Here is a 17,515-nt window from a genome sequence, read left to right on the forward strand (position 1 = left end):
TCTCTAGAATCTAAAGCCCGCCCCCTACACTGCTGAAGCTAAGGCTGAAATCGGTCAGTTGTTCACACACATTTACTAATTTCTACATGGTGAAAGGCACAAAGCACACTATATATGTGATAGGAAACGATTCAGAGTAAATATGCTTTCATTTGAGGCGAATAAAGTTTGTTTTCACGTTAGTTTCACACAATGCAGCAGTGCACACACACCAGCGGCTCTGGTCTAAATTTAGACTACAGACACGAGAGCGCAGCGCGGATCATATGCGCGAGTCGGCACAGACAACAAAACATATCGACCCATTTGAATTCTGCACAGAATGCTGCATTTTAAAGCGATATGGAGGAGATTATGATGGTAAACAGTGTTAGAGGAAACTGGCTTTACCAAACAGAGAAGGTTTGCGCTCTAGTCAAACTGTATATTAACGAAACGCTATTGGTTGTTTCAAAAAGGGGAGGAGCTGCTAACAGCTGGAGCTGTTTCAGGGGAAATTACGTCAACACATTGAATAATGCGGCGCGTTTCAAGGCACTTCAGTGGGCCTTTTAAGTATTTGGTGCTGTGATGAACAATATTGAGATTACGAAAACTAATGGCTGTTTTAAAAAATTCACTAGCAGTTGCTTTTGTTTTGCGGGGTTTCCAGGGTTAAGTGCTGCATTCTGCAGTTCATCAGCGCCCTCTGCTGTAATTGAGCGGCACTTCATTCAGCGTCGCCTTCAGTTGTTCATGTGCTTCTCATTTACATCTGAGCGCGTGTTTATTTGATGCAGAATAGCGGTGTTGAGCATTTATACGGTTGATGGGCAAAGTATTCTTGAGTGCATTATAAAAAAAATTATAATTGTTAATAAATTATTATTTACGATATTTTGAAGTGCCCACGATAACAATATCATGCATATTCATCAACGTGATATATCGCATTACCGAAAATCGGCACATGCCTAGTTATGACGTTACTCTGTGCGTTCGCTCAGCGGCTGCTGTGACTTGTTCACACTGCTTCTTAGCAGCTTAGTAAAGCGTTTCTTCCAAATAAAACCGAAGGGTAACGCAGATATGACGCGATTGACAGGCGACTCCCTCAGACGCTATGCTCAGACGTCCCAGTTCCTTGGTTAAAATAGCAATTTTCCCACAATTTACAAATAGTTTTGGGATATTGTAAGTAGGGCCTACTCAAATGAACAAAATATATAACACTGTGGTTTTTGGATATTTTACAGCAAAAATACTATATAGTCCACCTTTTAACAAATTTGAAATTTTATTCTTTCCCCAAAAACTAGTGCAAAAATAAACAGTTTAATGCAAGAAAGATATATTTCATCAATATTTATGAGACATTTTATTATATTAAATTTATAATTACATTATAATATGAGAAATACCAGTATGAACTCCATTGACTTCAATGTATAATTTAGCGTATAACTCATGACTGCATAAAATTTCAATTTAAAAACTACCTTTTCTTTTCTAATGAATATCTTATCTCTTATCCATATTACTCTGAAATGCTTTCAAAATGTATGAATTTTACTTGCCTAAACTAACTTTCATATGAAAATATTAATAATGGTAAACAGCTTGAATCTCTTTTTCATGGGGCAGTGGTTCATCAGTAGGTGGCAGAAAAGTGAAATGTGGGACTTTTTCTTTCCCAAACCATCTTTTATCAAACTTAGATTTACTGGGTTTATAAAGTTTTGCTCTACTTATACATTAAGACATTAACTTGTGTGTAATTTTATTTTAATTTCAGAATTGCATGTACATGTGCAAACCATGTTTATGAACAAATTGCAGCCCCAGTGGGAAGGGAAGTGTGTGTGTGAGTGTAGGAAAGAGGAAGTAATGTTTTAAGATCTGCATAATTTAATGTGTAAAGCATGTTCACTACCAGGTCAAAACAGACCCGAACTCAAAGGGTGTAACAAGTTAGTTTAAATCGTTCAATTTCTTACAATTTTATATTTAAAATATAATTTGTCTTAGCAAACTTAAAAAGTTTCACAGATTAAAAAAAAAAAAAATAATGGTGGAAAGAAGGAACAAATATTCCATGTAGTATTTCAAATACTGACAAAAGGCTGCATGCAAAATCTTTATAGAAGTAGCAACATGCGGTTTAAATAGTTTTACATGGCATATAGCATGTCCCCAAATCTCCAAGTGTTTACTGGCAAATACTGAGCTTATAATAAAATATTACATTTCAGATCTGATGTACCTCATATATGCAGGTTTTAACCTGTTAACTGTCAGTGTTATGGTAGCGGGACATTTGGCATGCCTTTGTTACTATTTTAGCAATCATCAAAAATTAAGTATCATTCAAAAGCTTAAGGGGGGGGGGGGTGAAATGCTGTTTCATGCATACTGAGCTTTTTACACTGTTAAAGACTCTGATTCCTATCCTAAACATGGACAAAGTTTCAAGCACTAAGTTGGACGTTTGATGGAGTATTTCTTTGTCAAAAATACTCCTTCCGGTTTCTCACAAGTTTCGGAGACTTTTTTTCGAGTATGGGTCCGCTTGACGTCGACAGAGCGGAATGTCCTTGTATGGGCCGTGCGCGTGTGAGGCGAAAGAGCAAATGCACGCCCATAAACACTGCTCTCAAGCTGCAGATCCACTCGTCCGTGCAACACTTCTGTCGCGCCGGCTCCACTTTATTCCTATGGCTAGGGGACGTTCTCACAAAGCGTGCTTCGTCATTCAAATGGGCTAACGTTACTCCATTCTTTTTTTATACACTATCTGACGTGCAAAACCATTTTGCTTGCTACTGCTAAGGTTTAGTCACATACAATAGTCCATAAACCAAATCACGTCATCATATACCACGAGTAAACAAACGCAAATGTTGACAGGCCACTAAACACAGTACATACCACAGAGACGGACGTCCTGCTATTGCTGTTTCTCCTGTTCAATTTATTTCATCCTCCGGATCTGATTCTGGATCATATATATATTAGTTGAATCTGATTGATAGCCATGGTTTATTAGAGTAACGTTTTCTTCTCCACGCTTGAGGTGTCAGCTTTCAGACGCTCTTGTGCAGTATCTGCGCGCTCGTGATTCTTTAGCTTCGCCCACACGATACAACTCCAGCCGCTCAGTTTTTTCCGGAAAGACTCTGTACAGCCTATCTTTCTTTTATAAATATAATAAAACTAAAGACTTTTCAGAGATATGTCTCCGAAAAGACATATCTTTTGTCTCCATGACCCCCCCCCCCCCCCCTTTAAACTCAATGCATCCTGTGATAACTGATTTTGAAATTGAACACTGCGTTACCATAATAAAGTGTACTCTAAATCCTTTTACATTTTTTTTTCATTAAATAAAAAAAGTGCTTTTGCTTAGACATAGACGTAAATTTTTTAACACATTTTAAACACAAGTAGACGTAATTTTTTTAACACATTCCTTTTTAAGCTAATTTCACTTTTGCGATGATCTGCAGTGCGTCTTCTTTTTAAAGAGAGCGACCCTAGGCCTGCATTCAAAAGCATTCATGATTTACAACTTTCATTTCAGATCTACGCTCGAAAAAATCGGGTGACAGTTTTCAGGTTAATATGAAGAGAGACAATTTTCTGGTGCTGTTGTCTAAGTATGCAATATCTCACTGAGTTCATGCAGCAGGAAAGCTCACAGAAGGTCGGCTAGTGTCATTTCTCTCTTCTTACACTCAGCCTGTGTGTCTGCGTCCCCTCCAGTGTCTGATTTATGAAGCAGTGTTCTCTGCCCATGTGCGTCAGCACTGGCTCTGGGAGTCTCGTGAGGCGTTGCGCTCCTGAAGAGCTGTGTCTCGTGTCTGGACAGCATCAGTCGGCAGCAGCCCCCCCAGCCCCCTTCAGTTTTTTTTTTCTTTCGCTGTCTCTCTGTGCGTATACAGACCTGTACCTCCATACATCAGCATGCTTTTTTCCTTTGAGCTAACCCTAGCTATTAAAAGTTGCTTTGGCTGAAAACGATGGATAATTCAAAATGCTTTCCATCAGTTTCACAGATAATATGGTGTCTAGTCTACTGTGTTTCTGTATTTTACAAACATTCTAACAGTAAAAGGATTCTAATGGAATCGAAATGAAGGTTAGAAAATAATGTTTTAAAGTGGCCCTGCAAAAAATAGACCAGATGAAATATGTGAGTGAGAGTTTAATGAAAGGACCGAGAGATTCCAGTCCAGTGGAAAAATTCATAGGATGGGCCATTCCTGTTCGACAGTACCTTTTGATCTCTGTAATGTTTAAAAATGAACATGCTTGTGTTATACTTTAAGAAAGTGTTTCTATAAAAGGGAATACCAGACTTTCAGAAAAAAAAAGGTTCTGGTGAAGTTCAGGCATTTTGTTTAAACTTATCTGAACTTATTATAATTTGATTATTTACAAAATATAAAGAAAACAAACAGGATGGAAAAGCAAAAGTAATTTAGCCATTACTCAGCAAAGCAAAGATGGAGAATCATCGTTAAACATCTTTTGAAATTTTATCCCAAACAGTATAGATGGTTTTATAGTGAAACACAGTTAATCAAATGCATTGCTAATATCAGAAGCGAACCATGACTCAAGAACCTTTGCCCTCTCACCCCCTGGCCTGAATCCTCTAAACCAGGGCTATTCAAATCTTGCCCTGGAGGGCCAATGCTGCAGAGTTTAGCTCCAACCCCCATCAAACACACCCACCTGTGATTTTCTAATGATCCTGAAGACATTGATTAGCATGTTCAGTTGTGTTTGATTAGGGTTGGAGCTGAACTCTGCAGGGCAAGATTTGAATAGCCCTTCTCTAAACCTACTACATGCTCCTACAAATAGCTGTTGTTCATGAGGACAAAGACATTAAAATATTATTTAACTCTCATGATTCACGCAGAAGTACTCATTTTGTCATCATGAACTCTTATGCCATTTCCCATATCATGTTCTTTCTTCTTGTCCCAATTGTGCTGTTTAAAGGTTTTTAGGTTTAGAGGTTTCCATGCATCTAAAGTAAAAAAATACTTTCTCATAATATACACTGGACGTTTCCTAATTTCTCAAAGAGACTAAAACTACTGCTTACAGCATTTGTTGGAAAAATTATTAAATCTGGTTAAACTTATCTGAACTTTATTATTTACAAAATATAAAGAACACAAACAGGATGGAAATGCAAAAGTAAGTTAGCCATTACTCAGTAAGCAAAGATAGCTTTTTAGCTTACATAAGGGTTATTTATGGGAAATTCTGACCTTTCTAGAAGCACATTTGTGAGGTTAGGCACTGAAGTTGGACAAGAAGGGCTCTAATTCATCCAAAAGATGTTCTATCGGGTTGAGGTCAGGACTCTGTGCAGGCCAGTTAAGTTCCTCCACACCAAACTTACTCATCTATGTTTTTATGGACCTTGCTCTGGTGCACAGTCATGTTGGACAAGAAGGGGCCAATCCCAAACTGTTCCTATAAAGTTGGGAGCATGAAATTGTCAAAAATGTCTTGGTATGCTGAAAAATTAAGAGTTCTGGAACTAAGGGGCCAAACCCAACCCCCGAAAAACAACCCCACACCATAACCCCCTCTCCACCAAACTTCACACTTGCCACAATGCCAGACAGAGAAACGTGATTCGTCTCTCAGAGAACATGTCTCCACTGCTCTAGTGTCCAGTGGTGCCGTTCTTTACACCACTGCATCCAACGCTTTGCATTGCACTTGATAAGGTAAGGCTTGGATGCAGCTGCTCGACCATAGAAACAAAGTTTGGAGTTCTGTAGCTATTGACTCTGCAGAAAGTCTACGATTTCTGTGCACTGTGTGCCTCGGCATGTGCTGACCGCGCTCTATGATTTTTACAACTGAATTAAATTATTTTGGGGGTTGTCCCAATACTTTTGGCATTGTTCATTGCTAATACCAGTAACGAACCATTACTCTCGAACCTAAAATCAGCCTAGCTTACTGCGTCCTCTTCAATACTGTTACCTTTGACAATAAATGTCACGAGCGAACATCAGAATGAGCATGAGGTTTATCACCAAAATAAAACAAAAAGTAATAAAATGCAATTCATCATTACAAATAATTGCATCAACACACTTGTGCATTTCAGCGAATATGGTGACAACTGGCAACAAAACTGGCAATAAAATTGAATGCAAGTCGACTCATGACAGCACATTAATGTCAGACACATCTGTATGATGATAGTAAATCATAACATTAGCCTGGCACAGCAACCAATTCAGTGTATGTAACAGACCATATTAAATGTATGATTTGGGAAAAGCCTAAATATTAGGCAAATGTGCAGAATTACAGCAAATGTGCATGGTCGCTTTAACCATTTTTGAATTACTAAATTTACAGACTGACAGTAATTCTGCAAAACATCTAGCATAAAACAGTAACCTATCAGATTTAGATAACTTACCCAAACAGCAAACAATTCCAGCAGCTTATTGATTGATGCTGTCATCCAGGGGTATCGCTTATGATTGATGAGGTTGAAATGCTTTAAAAAGATTTGTCTTTCTGCACAAAATTAAGATCTGGTGTTGGTCTCCCCACAACACAACAGTGTTAATGTGAAATCAAGCACAGAAGAAAATGTACAACCCATTCCATCCAACACTTATGGACCAAAACTGGGGGAAACCAGACTTAGGGGGACAGATTTATTACAGGCTGTATCACAAGTCAGACTTGTGGACTGATATTATTCCAAATTGTTGCATTCAGCTACTTGTTCAGCTAAAAGTTGCATTCTGCTTGGATATGCCATGGTAGAATAAGGTGAGAAAATGGTAGGGATGTAGTCTGACATATTATGGTTATTTGTAGTGCAACTTCTCCTAGCTATACAATGGTTTGTGAGTGTGGATGTGATATGAATATCTTTCACACATCTGGTTTGTTTTTAGTGTTCAAAGAGTGGAGGCTCTGCCATTCTCATCTGTTTTGTCTTTTATTTGTTATGCACCAAAACAGTTTGTAGCCTCTTCTTACCCTTTTTCTGCTTGTGGGAGCTCTTGTGGGCTAGCTTGGGTCTCAGTATCATCCTGCTAACGTGTGTGTGTGTGTGTGTGTGTGTGTGTGTGTGTGTGTGTGTGTGTGTGTGTGTGTGTGTGTGTGTGTGTGTGTGTGTGTGTGTGTGTGTGTGTGTGTGTGTGTGTGTGTGTGTGTGTGTGTGTGTGTGTGTGTGTGTGTGTAGTGTGGAACACATGCCTCCCAGCTGTTTCCCCCGAGTTTGCACATTAAGTCAAGACACACATATGCTCAAAGTGTTTGGTTTCACTTGAGTCCATTGTGGCATTTTACACACACAAAAAAAAAAAAAAAAAGATTAATGTGTAGACCAGGGGTATTTAATTAAAGTTCCTGGAGGTCCCGTCTCTAAATTTCCATTGACGCAAAGCTCTGAGCAATGGTATCTTACACAGGTTGGTGCTGTAAGAACTTTGCATTTAATTTCTCTTAATTTTGTTGATAATGGCAGCTGTAACTTTAAAAAATAGTAATGAATAAATCCTAAACAGGAAAGACAGCATAATTTCTGTTTACAAAAAACATAAATACATTTTCTATAATATTCCGCCATTGTATTACATGTAGAAACAAACCACCGTCCACTAATTAGTGACCTCTGGAGTAGACTGTAGGTATTGAAAGAAATTTAAGACTAATATATTCACAAAATTTCGTTTTTGCTGTATGTTTCAGCCCCTTTGTTCATGAACATAAAGATCAGTGATCAATAACTTTTTACATTTTTCTCTAGCCAATGAATAATTGCAATTAAATATTGCAGAAGGTTTATACATATAAATATTGTTTATGGATTTCCTGCAACAGTTAACTATAGGAAAATTTAAGCTAATGTAAATATAAAAACAACCATTATAAAATAAAATGGCATTCTACTAGAACTACCCACGAAAAAAGTGTGGTTTGTTTTAGCTAACCGAAATGTGCATTGGCTTCAGCAATGGCCCAGTAAATTGATGTTTGCCCTGACAACAAAGACAATAAACAACAGCACTTAGTAAGCTCTCAAACAGTTAATTGCCTATTAAGCACATTCAACTTGACATTCTTCTTCATGTGTCTCCAAAAGGGCCTCCTTCCTTGCTGGAGAAGCCCCATGTACTACAAACCGACTGAGCTGCGTAATGGGAGTGGTCCCAGCGTAGAGACTTGCAGCACCCCATATCAGTGCTGATTAAAAATTGTAGGCAGGAACACATTGTTTTACCAGCATCTGTCACATGAACAGACCATGTGCTAGTTTATATCCATTCAGTATATTCAAGCTTTACTTTAGCCAATCTAGCCTGAATCTTCTAAACCTCCTACATACACCTAAAAATAGCTTTTGTTCAGGACGAGAAAGAAATTAAAATGTTACTTAAATCTCATGATTCACCCAAAAGTGCTAATTTTGAACTTCCCATATTATTTTCTTTCTTCCTTTAAACTGTCCTAATTTAGTTTTAGACGTCTCCTAGAAACAAACTCGAAATACACCGAAATACAGACTCTTATTTTAAAATGTTTGCACCTTACTTTTGCAGTTGTTCAAGTTCAGATGAGGGAGATAAAATTGCATTGTTACAACCATGTAAAATATATACCTATATTAACATAGTAAAGTAAACATTCATCAGCATTAGTTCATAAATAATTGCCTGACATAATTGTGCGCTGTTCATTGATTGAACCGCTCTGAAGTGCATTTTCCTAAGCCTGTAGAACACACAACAGCGCTGTGTTAAATCAAGTTTGTTGATCAATTATTTGTCAACTAAAGTAACAATGTTGTAATTCAAGAATGATTTGTAATATAGACCTATGTTTGGTTTTGTTTTAAAAAAAGATACTGGGTAGAAATTAAATGTACTAAATATTTTTAATTTTATATAAATATTTTACAAAATCATTTTTACTATAGAATCAAAACCATATGATTAAACTAATTGTGTTCCAAATGTGAAGTTCCTATGAGATTTTGTTTAGGCACTGTACCAAAAATAGCCGCCGGGTGTCATCCACATTACATAGATTTTTTTTTTTTTTTTTTTTTTTTTTACGCAATCCTGTAAGAAATGAATACGTTTCTGTCCAAATATCTATGCTATCTCCAAACAGTCACCAAATATAGAACCTTGAGACGCAGACCTTTCCAACAATATGTGTTCGGTCAAGATTAGAAAAGGTTTTGGTTATGAAGTATTTAAAATAAATTTTGCAAAATGAAACATAACACCGCTCACTAGGGGAGGAGCCAGCTAAAATAATTTTGAGTGCTGTTAACAACATCCAATTTCAAAACGGTTCATCACAGTATGAATTTTAAGTTTATAAGCTTTTGCATTATACCTAATTTATGATGATTGCTAAAATATGTGATCTGAAATAAGGCGATTAAAAAAGACTGCCAAGGGTCCCGCTAGTGAGAGTTATTTTAGGGGTTAATTTTCTAATTAACTAATTTTTCAATGAGCCAGAAAAAGTTTGTTCAAAGCTTAAAGGGTTACTTCAGCATTTAGCATATGCCTTTGTATCAGTAGAAACCCTGGAGTATATTCAAATGATTGTGCTTTCCCCCCTCATATGCCCCTGAGACGAGAGATTTATGCATTTACATTTACATTTAATCATTTAGCAGACGCTTTTATCCAAAGCGACTTACAAAAAAGGGGAGAGTAATAGAAGCAACGGAACAGACAAGGCCAAAAACCTGTAAGAGCTGTAAGAAATCTCAATTAATTAGCACAGTACACAACCATTTTTGTTTTTGTTTTTTTAAGACATCTACAACAAAAACTCACCTACGCAAAGTGCCGAACACTGGATTTTGATAGCTATGATAACAACCCATTAGGACTAAGGCTGTTGCCCCAGCTGTTGTCGTTAATGCAGATTCAGTGGCCCAATGGGTTGGTTTTGTATTCTAGCTAAACGCGCAGCAATAGCCATCTACAACAAAAACTCACGTACGCAAAATACAGAACACTGGATTCTGATAGTTATAATAACTATGTAACATACCCGCCTGAAGGCACAAATCCGGATGAGAGACGTAGATATGATCCCGGAGTGTACGCTTTTTGGTCGTTGCTGTGGTGATCAGTAAGTGCTATTCTGTATTGGTCAAGTGCAAATGGAAAAGATGTGTCTTAAGATGTTTTTTAAGAATGGCTACAGACTCGGCAGCACGAATTGAGATCGGCAGGTCATTCCACCAGGTGGGAACGGTCCAGGAAAATGTCCGTGAGAGCGATTTCATGCCTCTTTGGGATGGAACCACGAGGCGCCGCTCACTCGCAGAACGCAAGCTTCTGGAGGGTGTGTAAGTCTGAACAAGTGAATTTAGGTATATTGGTGCAGAGCCAGTGGTTGTTTTGTAGGCGATAACTAGTGCCTTGAATTTGATGCGAGCAGCCATTGGCAACCAGTGCAGTTTGATGAAGAGAGGCGTAACATGCGCTCTCTTCGGCTCATTAAAGACCACTCTCGCCGCTGCATTCTGGATCGGCTGCAAGGGTTTGATAGTGCATGCTGGAAGCCCAGCCAGAAGAGCATTACAATAATCCAGTCTGGAGAGAACAAGAGCTTGAACCAGGAGTTGTGCAGCCTGTTCTGATAGGAAGGGTCTAATCTTTCTAATGTTGTATAAAGCAAATCTGCAGGACCGGGCTGTTGCAGTAATGTGGTCAGTGAAGTTTAACTGGTCATCAATCACAACTCCAAGGTTTCTTGCTGTCCTTGATGGAGTTATGGTCGATGAACCAAGCTGAATGGAGAAATTTCGATGAAGTGCTGGGTTGGTTGAGAAAACAAGTAATTCTGTCTTTGCAAGATTGAGTTTAAGATGATGCTCTTTCATCCAGTCAGAAATGTCTGTCAGACAGGCAGCGATACGAACACTGACTGTAGGATCATCTGGTTGAAATGAGAAGTAGAGTTGAGTGTCATCAGCATAGCAGTGATAGGAGAAGCCGTGTTTCTGAATGACAGAACCTAATGATGACATGTAGATGGAGAAGAGAAGTGGTCCAAGGACTGAGCCCTGTGGAACCCCAGTAGCTAGATGATGTGACTTAGACACTTCACCTCTCCATGACACCCTGTAGGACCTACCAGAGAGGTAAGACCTGAACCACTGGAGAGCAGATCCTGAGATCCCCGTCCTCTTAAGTGTTGACAGGAGGATCAGAGTTATGCATTTTATTTCTGGAAAAATTCCTCCTATGATGCAAATTGACGATATTTGCATCATAGGAGGAATGTTTGGCCAAAGGCTAAAGACTACAGCCAGCAGAGAGAGCCATTTCCGCATGTTTTGAACCCGCGCATGTGGGATGGGAGATCACACTCAGAGCTCAGCTGGCACCTACAGGCACTCATTTAAACGGAGCTATGGTGAGCAGTGTAAGTCTTTTAACTTCTCAAATTAATTTCTATGAAAGTTAAGCTTGCAAAGGCATGAACTGAAACGCGCCAGACTTAACTCACGTTGTGAATGTATGCTGTGAGTGTAGTCGTGATTACCTCAGCTCTCATCACGAGACCTCATCAGCTCATTTTTTTCACTCGTGCAGTTAGTGCTCAGTGCTGTGATACTCGCGTGGTGACTCGCTCATTATATTAAACACACACGTTCAGCTTTTAATTGTAGTGTCTTCTCTAACTCAGTCACTGTAATCAAGTTGGTGGCTTTGGTAATGGCCTCACAGGGCAGTGAAGCATTCTGGGAATTGTAGTCTTTCATCCCCATGAGACAAAAATACATTTTCTGTCTTTTCTCAGTCTAGAAGGCACCAAATTCAAAAATAATTTCACATTTCTACTACATTGATGAACCAGTTTAAATACAGATTCATCTTCCCAGCGCTGAAGTACCCCTTTAAGTATCTCTAAATTCCTCATTTAGACTGGAATAGCTGTCAACTCGTTTCGGCAGTTCAGAATCAATTCTTTCTTTTAGAATGGGGTTTTCAAAATGGGGCCAGGGACCCCCAGGGGTCCTCCAGAAGGTTTCAAAGCAGGGGTCCCCAATCTTGGTCCTGGAGGGCCACTGTCCCGCAGAGTTTAGCTCCAATCCCAATCAAACACACATGAACCAGCTAATCAATGTTATAGGTCCAATAAAGGCATTTATTAGCTGGTTCAGGTGTGTTTGATTGGGATCGGAGCTAAACTCTGCAGGACAGTGGCCCTCCAGGACCGAGATTGGGGACCCCTGAACATTTCAGAGAATTGAAAGACAAATCAAAAATGGATAACGTCTACCTAACGTTCTAACTGTTTCAGTTATAAATGTTTCTTTCCTTTCTTGCCATATACACAATATCCAGAATTGTATGCTTGCTTTGTATCTTTCTAGTGAGTTTTCCTCACTGTAGTCCCCCATATCTTGCTCTCTGGTGTTGTAAGGCAGTATCCTTAATGCAGTATGTAAGCTGCTTACATATAATTATTGTGAATGTTGCTTATATACAGTGGGTATGGAAAGTATTCAGACCCCTTTAAATGTTTCACTCTTTGTTATATTGCAGCCAATTGCTAAAAAAAATAATAATAATTTGTTTCTCATTATTGTACACACAGCACCCCATATTGACAGAAAAAAAGAAATGTTGACATTTTTTCAGATTTATTAAAAAAAGAAAAACTTAAATTTCACATGATCCTAAGTATTCAGACCCTTTGCTGTGACACATATATTTAACTCTATTTATTGAAAGGCACAGATCTGGGCACGGTTACAAAAAAAAAAAAGATACTGCTGCACTTTTAAGGTTCCTAAGAGCACAGTGGCCTCCATAATCCTTAATATGATGTTTGGGACGACCAGAACCCTTCCTAGAGCTGGCCATCTGGCCAAACTAAGCTATCGGGGGAGAAGAGCCTTGGTAAGAGAGGTAAAGAAGAACCCAAAGATCACTGTGGCTGAGCTCCAGAGATGCAGTCGGGAGATGGGAGAAAGTTGCATAAAGTCAACCCTCACTGCAGCCCTCCACCTGTCAGGGCTTTATGACAGAGTGGCCTGACGGAAGCCTCTCCTCAGTGCAAGACACATGAAAGTCTCCATGGAGTTTGCTAAAAAAACACCTGAAGGACTCCAAGATGGTGAGAAATGAGATTCTTTGGTCTGATGAGACCAAGATATAATTTTTTGGCCTTAATTCGAAGTGGTATGTGTGGAGAATACCAGGCACTGCTCATCACCTGTTCAATAGAGTCCCAAGAGTGAAGCATGGTGGTGGCAGCATCATGCTGTGGAGTTTTTTTGTTGTTTTTTTTTAGCTGCAGGGACAGGACGATTGGTTGCAATCGAGGGAAAGATGAATTACAGGGATATCCTGGACAAAACAGGGATATCCAAGGGATATCCAATTACAGGGATATACAAGTACAGGGATATCTGGACAAAAACCTTCCCCAGAGTGCTCAAGACCTCAGACTGGGCCAAAGGTTCACCTTCCAACAAGACATTGACCCTAAGCACACAGCTAAAATAATGAAGGAGTGGCTTCACAACACCTCAGAGACTCCCTGACTTAAACTCAGTTGAGCATCTCTGACAGAACTGGAGAGAATCTGCAAGGAGGAATGGCAGAGGATCCCCAAATCCAGGTGTGATAAACTTGTTGCATCTTTCCTAAAAAGACTAATGGCTGTATTAGATCAAAACAGTGCTTCTACTAAATACTGAGCAAAGGGTTTGAATACTTACGACCATGTGATATTTCATTTTTTCTTTTTTAATAAATCTGCAAAAATGTCAACAAATCTGTTTTTCTGTCAATTTTCCGTTTTCCTGTCATTTAAGTTTTTTTCTCATTAATGTACACAGCATGGGGTGCGGTGTGTACATTAATGATAAAAAAAATGAACTTAAATGATTTTAGCAGATGGCTACAATATAACAGAGTGAAAAATGTAAGGGGGTCTGAACGGTTGACTTTCCATACCCACTGTAAATACATTTTATTTGAAAATATTCTTCTTCAGGTTTATACATTCAACATTAAGTATAGCCAATTCATGGAAACAATATGTTGTATTTATAGTGTCACACTTACTATTTATCTAGTTTAAATGTTTGTTTGTTTTTGTTTGTTTTTTTCATACATAAAACAAATATATAGTGGATTTTAGGAAGGGGGTCCATCATATTTAGGGGTCCTTGGCATCATAAAGTTTGAAAACCTCTTTAAGAGACAACAACTTTATTTGTTGTGCACTTTGATCTTTAAAATGTAACCTTTTACATTCACAAATAATTACATTACACACTACCTTAAAGGTAATATTCAGGGGGAAAGCATAATACGGGCACTTTAAGCGCTAAAGGAGATATTACGAAGAATGCCTGAGCTGCTGATTTTCATACAACTGCAAGAAAAGTTATATGAATAAATAAAAATTCTTAATTTAATACAAATGTAAAATATTCTAAAGCCATAAAATAGCTTTGTGTGACGAACAGTACAAAAGTAGTTGGTAATAAACAAAACAAAATCATTTAATATGTGTATTCTGTGCTTTATAGCAGATTATGTCTACTACTCCTGACATTTCATGAAACTGCCCCTGCGGGAAAAAAATACAGAGCTTTGATCACAAAACTAGGCATTTAAATATCATCTTACTAAGACATGTTAATGGGAGATATAAAGCGACAACTTTTAATATTTGTATGCAGTTTAAGGAAGTAGTCTGCTATACTGTTACAAAGGTCTCATTGATTTACATTACAAGCTATCAGAATTTTTGGCCACGTAAATATCAGCAGCGGCACCAAATTTGTTTGAGACAATTGAGGTGTTTTTGTCTTCCTTGAGTATGAACTCCATATTCTCCCATATTATATTGCCATAATCTTGCCTTAAAATATAAAAACACATCCAAACCTGTTGTAATATTTTCTCTAAAGATTCATTAAACTGTTCAGTGTCACGAAAATAAATGTATTTTATTTGTCAGGCTTTACAGGATTAAGGACAGTAAACTATTTTGTCAGTATTGATTTTCTTTAGAAGCAGGATCAATGGACAACCACGTGGAACCATGTAGAATTGTGAGAAGATGTGGATGTTCTTTTTTTTTGTCAATGAATGTTAGGGGAAGAAAATAATCTTGATAACTTTGTTGCAGGTCTGACGGATGAGAAAGTGAAGGCGTATCTCTCCCTCCACCCGCAGATGCTGGATGAGTTTGTGCTGGAAAGCGTGAGTGCGGAGACGGTAGACAGATGGCTGAAACGGAAGAACAGCAGTCAGCCTGCAGGTACGGACTCATGGCCGTGTGCTAGAATATTCTGCAGTAGGAGCCCGGTGCTGTCAAAAATAGTCCTGCAGTTACTGATGCGACAGTGTCTGAGACAGTGACTTTTTACACACTTCACACAAATGTAAACATATTGATATTTTAAACGCATACTTTGCGTTTTGTTTTTATGCGTATTTCCTGGTTAACCAATGCTTCTGGAAAAATGATATACAATAACACTATCTCAACTGAAAACCAAGGTTTGGTCTTAAAAAAAAAAAATTAACAATTATTTGAGATAAAATGCAACTATAATTGTACATATTAAAATAAATATACCCCCACCCCAAAGAAATAAAAAATACTTCCCAAATAAATATTTTGTTGCTGATGTCAAAGGTTGTATCCACTCAAACTGTGGCACTTTGGCACAAATTATGTCCCTTGGTAATATGGCTATTATTATTATATTACTGTATTTGTGTTTGCTACATGTACTGGGCTGGGCCTCTGCAGTTTATGGTAACTTTATTACATTTACAATGAACAGATTATCTGTATTTTTATTTTTTTTAAATAATAATAATAAAATAAAAAAAAGAAGAAAAAAAAAATATATATATATATACCCTTTCCATATGGACAGGATCAATATGGCACAGTAAAGTTTGTCATATTTACTTTAGGTCTTGCAGTCTTTTATTGTTTTTTTATTTATTATTATATATTTTTTTGATTTAGTTGGTTTAACAGTCATGATAATGTGGGGAAACAATATGAAGAGGGAAAAAAACTATCAGTACACTTCATACACCTCTTCTGTGCATGTGTCTGTGTTTATGTAACCTGAGCAGCAAAGACTGCAGAAGGCTAAAGGGTTAGCGCACTGGTGAAAGTATGGGAGAGAGGGCCTGCTGGGTCCTTACGGGTCATTAGGGCTGTTTAAGCGGGACTGGCTTCTCTGTGCACAGCATGCTTCGTGCCGCGGCCCGCTCCACTCGACCCATCACATCCATCAAGGGCCCACAGGGTTGGCGGCCGGCCCAGCTCAGCTACTGACGTCAGAGCCAACCTCCAGGGGCATGCAGTCGGTCGGGAGGGGGACTGGAGGAGGGTGAATGTGTCGCATTTTGGGAATGTTTTCTGCATGAGTGCAGCAGTGCTCTCTCACAGGCAGCCGGCTGATGGTTAACCTCGGTTCTGCTCTGCAGGCTGGGCAGCGGGATTTTTCTCAGGCACCGTTTCAACATCAGTCTCTCTGTAAACCATATGTGCCAGATTCTGTCTTGGCCTGTGATGCATATCAAGCAGTGCTTTGAATTAGTATGCATGTTAGCTTTCACATTCTTTGTGTACGTCAATGCCTTTTCTTTCCCCCCTGACTATCGATTAAAGCACATGGTTTAGGATGTGAGTTCGGTCAACTCTTCCAAAAGTTTTGGGACGCCTGCCTTTACATACACATTAACTTTAAGGATATCCCGTTCTTAATCCGTAGGGTTTAATATGCAGTCAGCCCTCCCTTTGCAGCTATAACAGCTTTAACTCTTCTGGGAAGGCTTTCCACAAGGTTTAGGAGTGTGTTTATGGGAATTTTTATCCATTCCTCTAGAAGTGCATTTGTCAGGTCAGGCTGATGTTGGACGAGAAGGCCTGGCTCTCAGTCTCCGCTCTAATTCATCCCAAAGGTGTTCTATCGGGTTGAGGTCAGGCCAGTCAAATTCCTCCACACCAAACTCGCTCATCCCCGTCTTTATGGACCTTGCTTTGTGCTCTGGTGCACAGTCATGTTGGACAAGAAGGGGCTATCCTCAAACTGTTCCTATAATGTTGGGAGCATGAAATTGTCCAAAATGTCTTGGTATGCTGAAGCATTTAGAGTTCTTTCACTGGAACTAAGGGGCCAACCAACCCCTGAAAAACAACCCCACACCATAATTCCATCTCCACCAAATGTTACACCTGCCACAATGCAGTCACGCAAGAACTGTCTCTGCAACCACCAAATCCAGACTATTCCATTGGGATTGCTAGACAGAAAAGTGTGAATGGTCACTCATGAGAACATGTCTCCACTGCTGAGTCCAGTGGCGCCATGCTCTACACCACTGGATCTGACGCTTTGCATTGCACTTTGTAATGTGAGTCCAATGCGCTTGGATGAGCTGCTCGGCCACGGAAACCCATTCCATTAAACTCTCTATACACTGTTCATGAGCTAATCTGA

At 38.9% G+C, this 17,515-nt stretch overlaps 1 protein-coding gene across 4 annotated transcripts in view; it reads left to right on the forward strand.

The window, feature by feature from the left end:
• pde10a (phosphodiesterase 10A) overlaps window positions 1-17,515 on the forward strand; it is a 205,326-nt gene that overhangs the window by 90,490 nt on the left and 97,321 nt on the right. For all 4 annotated transcript variants that reach the window (XM_067421735.1, XM_067421737.1, XM_067421739.1 and 1 more), the window contains exon 2: window positions 15,175-15,306. In XM_067421735.1, the coding sequence (XP_067277836.1) occupies window positions 15,175-15,306 (132 nt within the window). The remainder of the gene's footprint in view (window positions 1-15,174; window positions 15,307-17,515) is intronic.

This window comes from Pseudorasbora parva, chromosome 17 (assembly GCF_024679245.1).
Source record: "Pseudorasbora parva isolate DD20220531a chromosome 17, ASM2467924v1, whole genome shotgun sequence".
NCBI lineage: Eukaryota > Metazoa > Chordata > Actinopteri > Cypriniformes > Gobionidae > Pseudorasbora > Pseudorasbora parva.